Here is a 15,500-nt window from a genome sequence, read left to right as displayed (position 1 = left end):
GGCAGCCCGGGGTGGGGGACATCCACTGTGCAGGGCTTGCTTGGGAGCCGAGGGGTGCCTGGTTGGGACAGTGGGTCCTGTTCCACACAGGGTCCTACCCTGCTGGGCAGACATGAAGTCTGGGGCTGGAGCCCAGCTGCTACGGAGGGGCTGGAGGGGAGCTGCCGAAGCCCAGCGGCTTTCGCCCTCCACTGGCACCCTGGCACTCAGGCTCTCTCCTACTAATACTGAGAGACGCCAATGTTCAAAGGCCGTCAGTTGTGTGAGCCGGAGACTGCAAGGGCATCCACCTGGCCCAGACCAGCTTTGGGGACTATTATAATCCCACCTTCATCAATGAAGAAGCCCAGAGAGGGCAAGTAAGGTGCTGAGGGTCACACAGCAGAGTGGGAATTGGGCCCTGGTCTCTATCTGTAAAGCCCAAGGCCTTCGTGGCTCTTGCATTCTGCCCAGAGACGGGGCTCTCACCTACCACTCCTGGGTCCTCCTTTGGTTCTTCCTGCCCTCTGTGCCCCTGGCCAGGCCCTTCAGCCTCAGACTCAGTTTCTCCTTCTGGGAGACGAGGAGAGGGGCCAGAGTAAGGTGCCCCAGCTCTGGCCTGCCCTGAACTTTCCCCTCCCTGCTAACTTGGACAAGACACTGAGCTCTGAATAGACCCCAGGCAGGAGTGCTCATTCCCAGGGGCTGAAGCGGGGAGGGGGGTGTTTTTGTTTCTTATTTCTGGATACACTGAACTTACGCATACAGCCATAGCCGGCCCACAGCAGGACACCTGCTGAAAGGTGCTCGGGGACCCCCCATGTGCCAGCCCAGTGGGCATTCCAGCTCTCTCTTCTCTTCCCAGTTACACCATGAAAACCCTGTGTGCCAGGCACAGAGGTGGAAAGCTGTTCGTGGCAAGGAGGCTGCTACCTCAGAGCACCTGGGGAAGTGAGTGCACATGCGTGTGTGTGTGTGTGTGTGTGTGTGTGCGTGCATATGGGTGGGAGAGGGGCCGGCACACACGGGCAGTGGGGCCGCATGGACCCCAGAGCCAGCCAGCTCTGGCTTTAGGGCTCGGCTCTACCATTTGTGATCTGGGTGGCCTGGGACAGGTGACTCAAACTCCTTGGGCCTCAGTTTCCCCATCTGTAGAATGGGGGCACTGGGAATGAAGAGTGCCCATGCTGCTGGGCTGTTGGGACATTGGGGAAACTGGGGAAAGCCCATGAAGCCGCTGAACAGTGGCGTTCACCATTATTAGCCTGGCAGTAACCAAGCAGAGACAGCTGCTGGGAGGGGTCCATTTCCCGCCCCTCACTGAGCTCCCTCTCTTCTGAGGGCCCTTCCTGGGTGGCAGGGGCTGATAAAGGCCCCCCGCGGTCACTGCGCTGCCTGGGGCCCCGGTGACCTGGCCGGAGGGCGGGGGACCCAGAGCCCTGCGGGGGGCAGGGGCCAGGCCGTGCAGCTCTGCCTGCGGGGGATGGCCTGCCGCCCAACCCTCCTCCCCATTGGCATAAACAAGGCCAGACAAAAAGCCTTTTTCTGCTGGTTCTAAACCCTCTACCTTGCCCTTCATCACCCACAGCCAAAATAAAGACAAGGAACGGGAAGGTCTGTTCTTTGGAGGGGATGGGCCGTGTGGGGGTGGCAGCCGGCACCTCGAAGGGCAGGGCCACCGACTTCCCCACAAACATGGGTGGATCGGACTCCAAGGGGGACACACACCTCCTGCTTTGCCCAAGGCACCAACCGGGCAGAACCCGAGGCCAAGGTTGGACGGGCGTCCAGAATCCGCCGTGAATGTGGTTCGCATCCCTGGCCGTGTGTCAGGAGGCGGCCCTGGCCTGGCCTCGGGGATCTCGGCACCCTGGTTGTGCAGGCGTGCCCGGGCCAGAGCCTCCCGGCTGAGACTCTGCTGGCTGCGCTGCCCGGGGGGGGGGGGGCGGGAAAGGAGGTGAAGCCTCCAGGGGGCCCTGCCACTCGCCACGTCCTTTCGGGCTTTAGAGCTAAATCTACACCACACCTGGGCTACCCCAATGACCACCGTCGGACCCAAGCACGATGGCCTCATGTCACATTAGCCCACAAAGGGACAAGCTTCCTCTGGTCTGTCTGTGCCCAAAATAGTCCTGGAGGGGACGTAAGCCAGATTCCTTTAACGTTTTGATCCCGGGTGGGTGGAAATATTTTACGTGTTACTCATGCATCAAAGTATCATTTACACAAAAATTTGCCGGATACGGCCTTTCTGTGCTGCAGCGCTGTGACGAGCCAGGCTCTTGGCCAGGTGAGACTCGTTTGATCTTTACTGACTGTGACTACAAATGAATTTTCCAAGCCACGGCTCTGCTTTGGAGACACGAGGCTGAGTCGTAAGAAATATAACTGATGTCCTCGAACTTCTGCAAGAGCCCGCACGCTGGTGGGCGGCAGGGCCGGTGGGCCTGGAGGCAGCGTCCCTAACCAGGCAGGGAACACACAGCACAGTCACCTCGGGCTCAGGGCCACGGCTCTGGCACACAGCGGGGAGAGATGGGACACTCCCGTGCACACCGAGGACGGCGGCCTCCGGATCCCACCGCTTGACTCATGTTCTGGCTGCCATTTTGGGAGAACCACACCCCAGCACGAGGCCAAGCCATCTCGGGGCCCCTGGCCTTCTTCCAAGAGCTCCCCATGCCTGATGTAACCCTCGGGGAACAGCGGCACGAGTGTCAGCTCTGTCCCTGCAAAAGCACCCAGGGCCACAGGGACAGGGGAAGCCGGAGCGAGAAAGGGACCCGGCGGGCTGAGTCCATGCGCAAGACCTCGCCAGGGCCCTCTGTCTCATCTCCCGAGCTCACTAGGAAGCAGTGAATCTTCTTGTCACCGGAGGACTAAAAACTCTTTTAATAAAAACGAGGGCAGAAAACCTTCCAAGAAGGGAAAGGAGCTGGATGCTTATTTATGTCTTCCTCTGAACAAGAGTGTCTCCTGGGCCGTCTGTGCTCCGAAAGGCCGCCCACACTCTTGGACGGTGCTCCCCGCTGCCCCCCCCCCGCCCCCGGGGCCTGCGAATTCGAGGACCTGCTGGGGCCACAGCCTTGGGAGGAACGCGGCTCCTCCGTGAGCAGAGGGCGTGAGCAGGGAGGGGCTGCCCGCCTACCTTGGGATGTTCTCATGGACGGTGGCGCACCCGTACAGGAACACGATGACGCCGACCACGGACGCGGGGATGAGCATCTGGGTGTACACGCCCAGCCAGGCGAAGTACAGGCCGATCTTCTCCCCGAAGTACTTCCTGCACCGCAGGGCAGAGGCGAACAGAGATGAGCTTATGCTCGCTGCACACGCGTGTGGGGCGCTCGGCGCCTCCCTGCCCGCAAGGAGCAGCTGGAACCGGGCCCCGGGTTCCCCCGAGCAGGGCTAGAGAGTGGGTGGGGGCTCTGGACCATCAGGGGCAGGGGTGCCCCTTGCCCTTCTGCACCCCGGGAAGGTGGGCCATTCCGTTTGGGACACCCAGGCCGGGGGGGCGTGCGGCGGGCTGCCCGGGACGTCGTCACCCCGTCCCGAGCCCCACTCGGCTTAAGAACTGGAATGAACTCTGGCCTGCAGGCACCGAGAGAACCAACCCTCCTCACATTCAGCGTCTCTGGCGCCTTGAGGGGCTTAATAATTTTCATGGGCTGGACTCTGGTCTGCAAGTCCCCACAGGACACACATCTGCTCGCCTTCCTGCCCCGGGAGAGAGGACAGCTTTCTCCTTCCCCTCAACCCAGTCATGCAAGAGGCCCCACCGGCTACGCAGCGGGGTCGAGCTGGGCTGGGGATTCAGGAGAAGAGGGTGAACACGACAGGAAGAGCCCATCCTGCAGTAAATCCGCGGAGCTGTGGGGGACCTAGGGCCCCCTTCTCAAGCTCCTCAAGTCCATACGGGTCTCCAGGTGCTGAATATTCAGTGCGGTCCAAACCAACGGACATCCAAGCCGGGACTCGCCGCCCACAGCCTCTGAGCAGCCAGGCCCGCTCCTTCTTGCCTGGCGCCCCCTCGTACCTGACCAGGTCGATGGGCTGGTACTTATAGAAGACCTTGTAGCTCGCCCACTCTTGGTACAGGAGCTGGGGGAGAACAAGAGGGGAGGGCTTGTGAAAATGGAGCTCGCTTCCCAGAGCTGACGGACTCGGCTCACAGCAACATCCTTCATTCACTCAACAAATGCTTCCTGAGAGCCGGCCATGTGCCTGCTACTGTGCTGGGTGCTGGGCTCTCAGAGCTGAGCATGGCGGACACAGCCCCGAGCCCCGGGGCTCCCGTCCTGGCAGGGGAGACCCACACGAAGCTTTCAGCTCCGGTAAGGGTCTCAAAGAACCCACCGGCGATGGGAGCTGAGCTGGCCGGGGAGCAAGAACGGGCTAGAAGGGACAGAAGCTTCTAGAATCATTACGGAAGTCTCACGCTTCATGATCTGATCCAGAATTGATCTAAATTGGGCCGAGCCTGTGAGACTTTTCCACTTAGGGTTCTCGGCTGTCCCTGTCAGACGTCGTGCCATTCTTGATAAAGGACAGAGACCACCCCGCTCTGGAGCAGAGAAATGGCAAGATGTTTAAAACTCTCCTGGGATGCAAAGAGAGCTCGGCGTTTGTCTCCTGAGATGGGCTGTCTGATTAACACGGCTTGGTGAAATAAATTAAATCTACACACACCCCGTTACCCCCCAGGCTCTGGGCAGGGATGGTAATGAGCTGGATGGATCGAAAGCCTTGTATGAACACGCAGAGACTGTCCTAGGAAAGACACCACGTTGGGATGAGTGGTGTTAAGAGAGAAATCCCACCCGTGTGGGTCAATGATGCTTTACCAGCCGTAACTCAAAGCCTACATCACACAGCTGGACCCCCTGTGCCTGGCCGCCCTCCCAGGCCGGGATCAGACGGGGAATGGGAGAGAGGCAGGCAAGAGACTGCGCCATGGGCTCCCTGGGCTCCTCTGTGTCCTGCAGCCTGCCTTGTCCTCTTCCCTTCTCTTAACACCTAAATTTAAAACAGGGGAGCAGGGTCTCCTATACTCACACTCTACTCTGGCCCCATGACAACCCCGTTTTATATCATCACCCCAAACACTCTCTGCTATGGACTGAATGCGTGTGTCCCCCCAGAATTCATCACATCGAAGCCCTAATCCAAATGGGACTGTGTTAGGAGATGTGGCTTTTGCAGACAGAATTCCAGTTAAATGAGGTCGTACAGGTGCGGTTTTGACCTGCCAGGACTGGAGTCCTTATGAAAAGAGACGCTAGCGCTTTCCTTCTGCACACATCCACAGAGGACACCGTGAGAAGGCGGTCGTCGGCAAGCCAGGAAGAGGGCCCTCCCCAGGGGCGACCCAGCTGACTCCTTGACCTCCAGCCTCTAGAAGCGGGAGACAATGAACGTCAGTGGTTTAAGCCCCGGCCTGTGTATTCCGCTGTCGCCGTCCACACTGACGAATGCCCCTGCCCCCGCCTCCCCGCGGTCCGGAGCTGATGGCTTTATGTGTGCACAGAGACCATTAGGTAATTATCCAAAAGTTAGCAGTGTGCACGAAGGCTCGCTGGGAGGGGTCCTGCTCCCACAGACCAGGGAGTCAGCTCTGAGAAATTATACTCAGAAGAACACAAGTGCTGTGTTTCCTCAAGTCAATGCACACATCTGCTGGGATCTCTGTAAAAGGAGCTGTCTTTCGATCTTACGTCTTTCTGTGAGTGCTACAACGGGATGTGCTCAGCAGGGCCCACGTCCTGAAGGACTAGCAGCAAAGCTGACTGCTGGTGGGGGCGCTCTGCGGCCTCCTGAGGAAGCAGGGTGCACGGGGTCCCCTCCATCTCGGAGGAGAGAAGTGGGAGTTAAAGGCACTGCTCCTCTGCGGGGATGTGGGCTCTGTTGGGCCTCCAGTGTGCGTCCTGGGCACTGAGTCTGAGTCCTGAGTCCTGGGTGGGGTCCGGTCTGACCCCCTCCCCTCTGAGCCTGTGGCCTCCGTTATTCTGGTGGAGGCTGTCCTTCCTCCCGGGTCAGAGGGGGATTCCCCAGGGGCTTATGCATCGTGAAAGCCAGAGGACTGGGGCTTGCCGTGTCTCAGCAGGCCTGGTTATGCGGACAACAGTGAAAAGCTCCCAGTTTCACTCTGCAAACGGCAAACTTGGATGAGTGCACAGACCATCTCTGGAAAAGCAACGTGGCCCTCGCTGACCAGGGCAGCTCCCTCCCCTGTCGAACCCACACTGGAGGCGTAGACCACATGCAGGCCGCAAGGCACACCAGAGATGGGGGCAGGAGGGGGGAGGAGGGACGGGTGGAGGGGGTCAAAGACTACTGGGGGATGGAAGGCCCTCTCAAAGGCATGGCCTTGTCACGCTGGTCCCTGTGTTCCCGGGCCTGCCTACTGACACCGGCCTGCGGCAGGCCGGCCACCGTTCACGGGTACACGGCACAGCCGGGGGTACACCCTGGCTCTCTGCACAACTGCTTTACCTCTGTGGAACATTCCTCCTGCCAAGAAGGGAACATCAATCACCCTGCCGCTGGCAGAGCGGAGAACTCAAACTCAAGATTTCCCTGTTATGGTTGGCAGAGCTCCGAGGGTGCACCTCAGCCTTGCAAGCAGGGTGGGAGGTGTCAAGGCCCTGGGGTAGGCCACTGGGGAGCTGGCGGCTCCAGTCACTGTGACCCCGGACCTCAGATGGATCCTGGCTCAACCCGCCGGCATCTCTCCTGCCCAGACCTCCCACCTGGGCCCACAGGGCTGGGCGGGCCTGCGATGGTGCCAACCCTGTCCTTCACTACTGTGTATGGACTTGCCCCTTGCCGTCTCTCCCTGAATGGAGCCCAGGAGGGCCAGGTTTGCCTGGTCTGTGTTATCCCCAGAGCCTTACACAGGGCCTGGGGCAGGTAACAGGGTCCCAGTAAATAACTACGGAAGGAAGGAGGGAGAGAGGGAAGGAGAGAGGGAATGATAGGTCAGGGTCCTGTGGTTCTCAGTCCAGCATGGGGATGGAGACAACTCAATCTGCATCTGGAGTAACTCCCCCGCTCCACGTCCCTGGACGAGGGATGCTCCCGCTCCCGCGGGCCCCGAGTGTCTATGACCCAGGGGTCAAGCTGACTGTTCGGACTACGCTCAGCCTTGGCCCTGGCCTCTTGCTTAAGCATTCCTACTGGTGCTCCTCCAGCTCGGCACAGAAGGGCCTTGGCTTGGCTGCACCCCCCTTCCCATCCTGAGAGGTATCCAGGGCCAGGCACTGGGGGCTCCCCTGCTACTGATGGGACCAATAATGGGGAACCACCGATTTGTCACTGGAAAGGCAAAATACTAAGAACCAGGTCACTTATGATGGAGCCACATGGAAGAATGAAAAGTTCTCCAAGGCTCTAAGTTAGGACCTAAACACACATCTGGGACATTCCTCCCACTCTCCCTCCTTCCATTCCATCTATCCACCCACCCACCCATCCATCATCCACCCACCCACCCATCGACCCATCATCTATCCATCCGACTGCCCATCCATCTCTCCGTCTATCCACCCATCATCCACCCACCCATCCATCATACCTCTATCCATCCACCCATCCAATGCTCTAGAACTACCCCCATGGGCCAGGCCTGGTACTCACAGCTGGGACATTAAATCCAATGGGGGTGGGGGGAATGGGGGTGGGCAGCATCCAGGCAGATTGAACGGGTGGGTCCGGACAAACCTAGAACCATGTTTGCTGGGCCTGGTGCCCAGTGGTGCCCAGTAAGGAGCTCCTGAGTGAGTAAGTGAATGGGATCGTTTTGGCAGCGGGGGACTACGGCTGACTAGTCTCAGGTTAGTGAGGTGGCCAGCGTGGCTGGTGCACAGGGAGGCAGGTGAGAAGGTCACAGCGGCCTGTGACCAGGAGGACTGAATGAAGCCTGAGAGGGCGTCACTGGTGCCCAAGGAGGAAGCATTTGTAGGTGGAGGAAAGGAACCAGACATGCGGCACAGGGCACAAAGGGATGAAGGAGGACAGACTCCGAGGACAAAGTTGGCCCAGGCAGGCCTGGGGAGGGGACGGTGCTTCTCTCACAGGATGGAGTTGGGGGGGGGTTCTGCAAGTCACTGGGTCTCAGACGAATGCCAGATGTTCCACTAAAAATAACCAAATATGTCATTTTTGAGCTAAATCAGATAGCATCTTCAGCTGGATTCCCGGGCGGGCAAGTTGTATCCAGTACCAAAGGTTTAAAAACACGTATGGGGGGCTGGCGGGAGGCAGGAGCAGAGAACATTCCATACACAGAGGTTCCCAGCCCGAGATTTGGGACAAGGCCACCATTGTGAGGTTCCCAGGGAAGAGTCTCCACCCACCGCCTCTGAAGGATCTGCTCTTAAGGGGCAAACATGGGTCCATGAGGACTGTTCCCCCAGCTGAAGGAAGTCTTCACTTGTTCGGGAAGTGGGAGGGGGTAAGGTGGGCTTGGGGAGGAGGCTGGAAGCCAGGCGCTGGCTTGCGTATGGGATGGTGGGGAAGAACCTTCCAGAGTGAGGAGGGGAGGAGAAATGGCTGCAGTGGGGGTGGGGATGCGGAGGGTCTGGGCACACAGGATCAGGGAGAGCACTGAACAATAAACAGATCACTCGGTGTCTCCAAAGGCATAACCCTGGGAACACCACCTCAATACTTTTTCCATTAGAAAGGGTTCCAGGTCAAATAAGTTTGAGAAACACCGGGTTGAACCATGTCCACGAGTCTCCCCAGTGTGTGGAGGGGGCTGTGGCTCTCTGTGTGGCTGGCCACAGCGGCCCGGGAGCCGGCCATGCAGGATTAGGCCAAGTGTCCACAAGGGGTGTGGCAGGTTGATTACCCCGGGGAGACACAGGTTTTGGGGGCGGCGGCGAAGGCCCAGGTAGAGAAACACACCCTCTCCTTCACACGTTCCCTGCAGCCCGGGCACCTCTCAGACGCGGAGAGACAGGCGCAAACCAGAGAGCCGGGGTTCAGCCCGGTCCCCCCAGACGTGGGGCAGGAGTGTTGCTGCCCCAGGGGCCACCGCGTAGCCCCGTCCCACCCACGGCCCTCCATCCACTCCACACCCACTCACTTTTCTGTCGTTGAAATCCACGTTTTCACCTTCGTAGTCTCCCTGTTCAGGAGAAAAGGGAAACTGTCAGTACTTGATAGACCTTGCAAGGAGCTCAAATCCGCCATGCTTCCAAACGTAAGCGCCAGCCGCGCTCGCGGACACAGGCAGGTAACCCCAGAGAGCAGTCACAGGCCAAGGAAGGCTGGCGGGAAGGCTCTGCATTGTTTCAACGGGGTGAACGTGCGTCCCACCCACCAGGAGGCCCCACAGTCTGGCCCTGCCAGGGAGGGGCTCCCTTTCACTCCCAAGGACCCCTGGAGGGCAGGACGTTTTATGGTCACTGTGCACAGAGATCAGTGAGCCCCTCACTCCCATTTCACACATGGCAACATTGAGGCTCAACGAAGCAAACTGGCTTTTCTGGGACAGACAGCGAAGCTGGTCAGACCTGGGACTTGGAGCCAAGTCTTTAAATCCAATGGAAGAGAAGGAGGGCCTGAGGACTCAGGGGCCCAGTGACAGAGAGGCCCCGTGTGGCCCTGGGGTTGCTGGCCTGGCCTGGCCAAGTGAGCATCACCGGGTGTAAAAAGCTTTGAAGCCCCCCAGAGGTCCAGCCGGGTCCTGTCCCACCCACTAGCCCCTTCTAGGACCCTCCTGCCGCCTCCAGGCAGGAGCACTTGACCACCAGGTCAGCGCTCCCGCTGCCCCGTGCCTCGTAATGACGGCGCGCTGAGACCAGGGTCACTGATGTTTCCCCCGCCCCCCCGCCCAACCTCTGAACTTTCCCGGTGTGTCTTCTCATGGCCGAGACCACCAGGCCATTCCAGCAGAACTCTGTCCAGGCCCTCGAGGGGGGCAGATGCCAACCAGGAAGGAGGCCACATAAAGCAAGCGACACATGGCAAGCAGCGGAGAGCCCAGCTCCCGAGCCCGGGTGTATGACTTCCCTGCCTTCTCTGTAAGCACGTGGGGTACCCTCCGACCACCTTGGAGCCATTTCTCTCCCCAGGTGTTCGAACGCCTGCTTTGGGACTGAACCGGTAGGTGCCCTTCAACTGTAGGGACAATTCGTGGAGGTAAAATGCCATATTCCCTCAAGATGCCCGAAGCCCTCACTCTGGCGGCAAAGAACCTGGACGCAGGGAGGGCTGGGCGCCCCCGGGCAAGCTGCAGAGGCAACTGCAGACTCAGTTTCCCTGTTGGTAAAGTGGGCCCAGACCCCACACGGAGGACTTCTCCACCGCAGTGTGAGTTCAAAGCCCATGGTGCGGGAGGTGGTTTTCCCTGGACGGGCTGTCACATAAGGACAGGCCCTGAGGGCCTGACTCCTGAAAGCGTCAGTTCCAGGAGGAGGGAGCCCGTGGCCTCCAGGGAAGGAGGAGGTGGTGGCATAGCTGGGGGGCGGAGTAGTCAAGGGTCGACTAGGGCCTGCTCTGGCCCCCACTCCCCCACAGGGGCTGTGTGGCCCTGAGCAAATTAGTAGACCTCTCTGTGCTCCGTCTGCACCAGATTAAATGAGAAAAATCTCCTACTCAACACAGTTCTTTGCATTCAACAGGTGCTCAGAAATGTTGATTTCTCCCCTTTCCCTTTCAAGCCTTCAAGGGCTGACTCCAAACAGGCAGGGAGGCCCAGAACTGGGCCCTGACATCTCAGCAGGGGTCACCAGCCAAAAGGCCCAGCAGTCTGTGAGCGGGCCTGTGGGGGGGGGCTGCATTCCTGGAGCCAGTGTGGGGGTGGTGGTGGTGAGCACCTGCTGATGGAAGTGTGATGGACGGTGATTGAGGGCCCTTCAGCTGGGACCGCTGGCCGGGACCTGTGAGGTCTGAGCCCTGCCCTTGAAACATGCAGCAGGTCACTGGCCAGGGCCACTTACTCCACACTCCCCAAATCAACACTGCATTCATCAAGCACCCAGTAAACGCCAAGTGCCAAGGCTTTCGTGAGACACATGCCTGAGGAACACAGTGGTGTTTTTGTGGGACAGGGAACCTCAGAGGCTGGGCGGGTAGGGGTGGGGAGGCAGGGAGACATCACCCGTGCAGGTGCAGGGCCGGGCAAGGGGGAAAAGGAGGGCTTTGTGTGGATGCTTTTTCTGTCCTGGGGAGCGGGGGAGGAGCTGCCAGGTAGAGGAGGTGGGGAAGAGCATGCAGGCAGAAGGAACGGCATTCTGGAAGGCACAGAGGTGGGAAAGCCTGGTCAGTGGACCCCAGCTCCCCACAGCGAATGATGAGGGGATAGTAGCAGGTCAGTCATAGGTCTGGAGAGATGGCCCTCTGCTGTTCTGGCAATTGGGTTTTTCCAATCCAGTGTCTTACTGGAAGCCCTCTCGCTTCTGTGTTCCCTCTGATGCCCGCTGGAAACGATTCCCCGCTTGTAGATGGGGTCGCAAGGTGCAGAGAGGACAGGGCCTGCCTCCACTTGGGGCCGCGGAGGCGCGTGGCCAGGACTAGACTCTGGGTCCCCTGACTTCCGGCCCCACCCTTCTCTGCTCTCTCCTGCTTCATGGTTCCTAGTCCTTGGGGCAACACCCATTTGGAACGTTCCAGAGGTTCACAGTCCGGGGTTCCCACACTGCTCGGGGCCCACAGTGCATTCCCGTGCCCCGCTGAACCCTAGCCCCCGTTTCCATAGAAACAACAAGAAGAGACTCATCCTTCTCCACCCTGACCGAGCCAACGCGCGGCCGTGGCCACAGGCTATATTTGTCGGGGGATACCAGAGGGATTTGGAGATCCAGTTCAGGAAGCCGGCCACTCGCTCTGCAGAAATAGATACATGCAGAGCCCCGGTCACTCAGCCAGAGCGGGGGTGGGGCGGCCGGGGAGACCCAGGCAGGGGAAACATTTCGTGGACTGGCCGGCTACAAGGTTCACACCCCGTCCGGGCAGCGTTCCTGCCACAAACGCCCCTGCCTCGGTGGGCTTGTTCTGCAAGAAAAGATGCCCTGGATGTGAGCGCCTGGCCGGACAGGCCTGCGTGCAGCTGACATTTACAGAAGAGCCAAAGCAGGAAGCCGAGACCGCAGGATAATTAGAGCTCCCTGGGGGTGTGGCCCGTGGGGGATTTGGGGCGTCCAATGACGCAGGCGCGAACCCTTTGTCAAGGTTACTTACATCGTGCAGGGGGTAGGCAGCCGAGTAAACGCCATTGGCCAGCAGGCTCGTGATACCTTAAAAATAAAAGCAGAGAGAGGATTACAGACCAGGTATGTGCCCCACCACTCTCTTTGCAAACAGAGCCGTCCCAGGACCACGTCAGTCACCGAGAATTTTCTCAAAGCCCCTGCACCTGGCGGCACAGAGCCAGGCCACCTTTGTGGCGTTTACTGCCCGGGTTCGACTAGGAGACGGTGAGAACATGCTCTACCGGCAGGATTAGGAAGACACAGAGGAAACCCCAAGAGACAGTGACGCCGGGGAGAAAGGAGGTACCCCCGAACCTGCAATTCACCAACTACCCACACCTGCTCGAGGGCAAGCCTACAGACGAGAAAGGTGGATTTCAAGTGGTTAGAAAAGCTGAATCACGAGAAAAATACGGGTGGGAAAATTGATGGTGTCGGAAAACACACATACAATTTGGGATTAGATTTTAGGTTGATTGGGAAAGCCAAAGGGGAGGCCTNCCGCCGGCCGCCCCTGGGGGGGGGGGGGGGCGGAGGCACTTACCGTATTTACTACATTTCCGCCTTTTATTTAAAAGGGCAGAGTCCTTCTTCCTTCCCTCTCCTTGCCCTGTTTCGACATTGGGCTATTAGTTACATGAAAACGTCTGAAAGGACCAAAGCTGCATTTGGGGGAGAAAGCGTTCGCTCATGGCAGTCCGCACGCCTGGGGGGCGGTGGGGCAGTGGCCACGGCCTCGACGGCCGCCCCAGACCCTGCGCTGTCACCACACCTGTGCCTCCCAGAACCCAAAGGCGTGCCTTCAGCTCCAGGCCCCAGGAGACACCGTGCTGTGGAGGGAAAGGCAGGGCCGGCCATGCCCTTGGGGGCCAGTGCTGCTCCAGAGTCTCCAGGAGCCCTTTGCTGGCCACAGAACCCTCGGCCTGGCCAAAGAGGCTTTGTAGGTGGTGAATGGGTCAGCTTTTTCGGTGGCCTAGCTGGCCCACCCTTTACTATGCCACTGGGCAATGGTGGGTAAGTGTCTTCCTGAGGTCCACTTAAAAACAGACCATCTCCTCTGTTAGTGATCTGGAATGATCAGGGTACCTGAGGGATGCTTAGAAATCCCAAACCAGAGACAGGTTGACGCATCCAGATAAAGCCCACGTGCATGAAAATTCATCTGTAATAAAAGTGGACGTGGATCTGACTCAGATTTGATGGCTCCTTACTGTTCCTAGAACACTTTCAACATGGTATTGCCACAGGGCCTTTGCACAGGTCTGGACCCCTCTGTCTGACCCCTCATTTTCTTCAGATCTCTGCTCAAACGTCCCCTTCTCAGAAAGGCTTTTTCCGATCATTGTTCCTAAATCCTCCTGGCAGCCCTCCCGACCCCCACAAGATGATGTTTTGGCTTTTCTGATTATTATCTATTTCCTCCCCCAAAATATAAATCCCCTGAGGTTGACAGAATCCATCCATACTTGCTGCAAGTCAAATGCGTGAATTTGGAGGTGAGTAGGGCTTTCAGACAAGGCACCGAGGCGAAGTGGGGGTGCAGATGAGGACCCTTGATCTATGCACTCTCTCACCAGGTTTGCCAGAGATGCCCACCCCTGGGGACGACCCAGAGCAGGGATCAACTCTAGCTGAGAAGCCCCCAGACCCTGGGCTCTTTGCAAACCTTCAGGCAACGGTGCAGGTTTGCACTGGAAGGGACCCCACAGGGAACGTCCATGCAGACTTGAGGTCTGGGACAGGAGCCACACTTCCTCCCACCTCTGCTGACCTGGGCCACTCTGAAGGCTCTCCCTCCGTCTACGGTGGGCCGGGCCTATTGTTGACAGCTTTCCCAGGCTCCTCTTGGCCCCTGGATGAGACCACCCACTCCCACTGACTTAGGATATGGGCTCAGAGATTGCAGGCCTGGAAGGAGTCCCTGTGACTGGCCATCGGCCACACTGGCCATGGCACCTGCAGTCTGCCTGATCCCGAGGGCCACCCTCTCTCCTGCCGCATCCTGGGCCTGGCCCCCAGCACTCCCCCACGCTGCTACTCTCTGCTTACACCCCGGTAGGCATTCTCCTACAGGAAGCCAAGTGTGCAAGGATTCTCCGTCCTGGATGCACAGACCCTGCGCCTGCCAGCGCTGCCCCCTGGCCCCGGAGGGCGTGCGTGGCACACAGCTCTCGGTGGGGTGCGCATAAGCTGGAGAAGGAGGAACCCCAGCAAAAGGCATTCCTTTGCTCTGAAGTGTTTGGTTTTGGCGAACTCAGCCTACAGCTGTGGGGCGAGGGACCCATGCTGGGGTGGGGGTGGGGGTTCCACTTTACACGCTCTGGTCAGGAGAATTCTGCATTTGTGGCGTGGGGTGTGCTATAAACCCCTACACAAGGCGCCCAGCTGGGATGGTTTTGTGGCAGGTTCTGGAATCGGGGTGTGTGTCGAGGACACGCCTTTCAGCAAGGCCCGGTGTGGGGCTGTGTGGGACCCCGTGGGGTGCCTTCCGCTCCATGCTGGGTGCATGTCTGGCTGCTTCCCAGCCACGGGGAGCTGCTTTGGGCCGTCACCCCCGGCCGGAACCCTAACGACTTCCCCCTGGACTGGGAGGGTCAGCAGAGGGTGATGGCTCCCTGGTCGCCCCTATAGCTTCCCACAGCCAGGATTTACCACTGCAGGGAGAGGCTCGGACGCCACCACGAACGGCACAAGCCAGAGAGAAGGGCACGTTGGTGCCCCCAGCGCCAGGCCGTAACACGGCCCCGCGGTCCTGGAACAGCTCTCCTGTCTCAAACGGCTACACCGGCTGAAATCAAAACCTTCTAAAAACCCCCAAACGGGCTGCCTGCCTCCCACAGAGATGATGGGGGGTAAGATGAGCGCTGGGAGGGGAGCGCTGAGCTCAGGCCCCAGCAATGTCCTCACCCATGCTGTACTTGGCCTTGGTACACGTTGTTCTTTTCAGGATCTCATAGACCTGTTGCAGAGACAAGAAGGAGGGGCGGACAGTTACTTGAGGCAGCCAGGGCATGCACAAACGGTCACACGACGGCCGAAAAGGGACTGGTCGAGCGTGACCAGCAACAGCCACCCACTCTCCTCTGAGGACAGGCGGCAAGCCTTTCTACGGATGCGCGTCCCCAGCGCCAAGGGTGTGCCGTTCTGGGGGAAGAGTCAGCGGGATGGGAGGACTCCCATCTCTCACTTCCCTCCATGAGGCATCGGCCGCGTCCTGCTGTTCAGCGTTGAGAGTTGTCCCTTGCCCCCCGAGGGACAGGCCACTCTCCCTTTCGGCTGGGAAGGGAGTTGGGATTCAGAGCCATGGGGACCCGGCCAGTAGGA

The 15,500-nt window shown here is 59.2% G+C and overlaps 1 protein-coding gene across 1 annotated transcript in view; it reads right to left on the bottom strand.

Annotated features, from left to right (window-relative positions):
* ANO1 (anoctamin 1) overlaps nt 1-15,500 on the bottom strand; it is a 274,227-nt gene that overhangs the window by 44,780 nt on the left and 213,947 nt on the right. The window contains exons 9-14 of the mRNA XM_034644849.1: nt 15,084-15,135; nt 12,721-12,786; nt 12,166-12,221; nt 9,068-9,109; nt 4,016-4,080; nt 3,128-3,262 (exon numbers count right to left, since the gene is read on the bottom strand). Coding sequence (XP_034500740.1) covers nt 3,128-3,262; nt 4,016-4,080; nt 9,068-9,109; nt 12,166-12,221; nt 12,721-12,786; nt 15,084-15,135 — 416 coding nt within the window. The remainder of the gene's footprint in view (nt 1-3,127; nt 3,263-4,015; nt 4,081-9,067; nt 9,110-12,165; nt 12,222-12,720; nt 12,787-15,083; nt 15,136-15,500) is intronic.

This window comes from Ailuropoda melanoleuca, chromosome 16 (assembly GCF_002007445.2).
Source record: "Ailuropoda melanoleuca isolate Jingjing chromosome 16, ASM200744v2, whole genome shotgun sequence".
Taxonomy (NCBI): Eukaryota; Metazoa; Chordata; class Mammalia; order Carnivora; family Ursidae; genus Ailuropoda; species Ailuropoda melanoleuca.
This window is presented reverse-complemented; position numbering and strand designations above follow the sequence as displayed.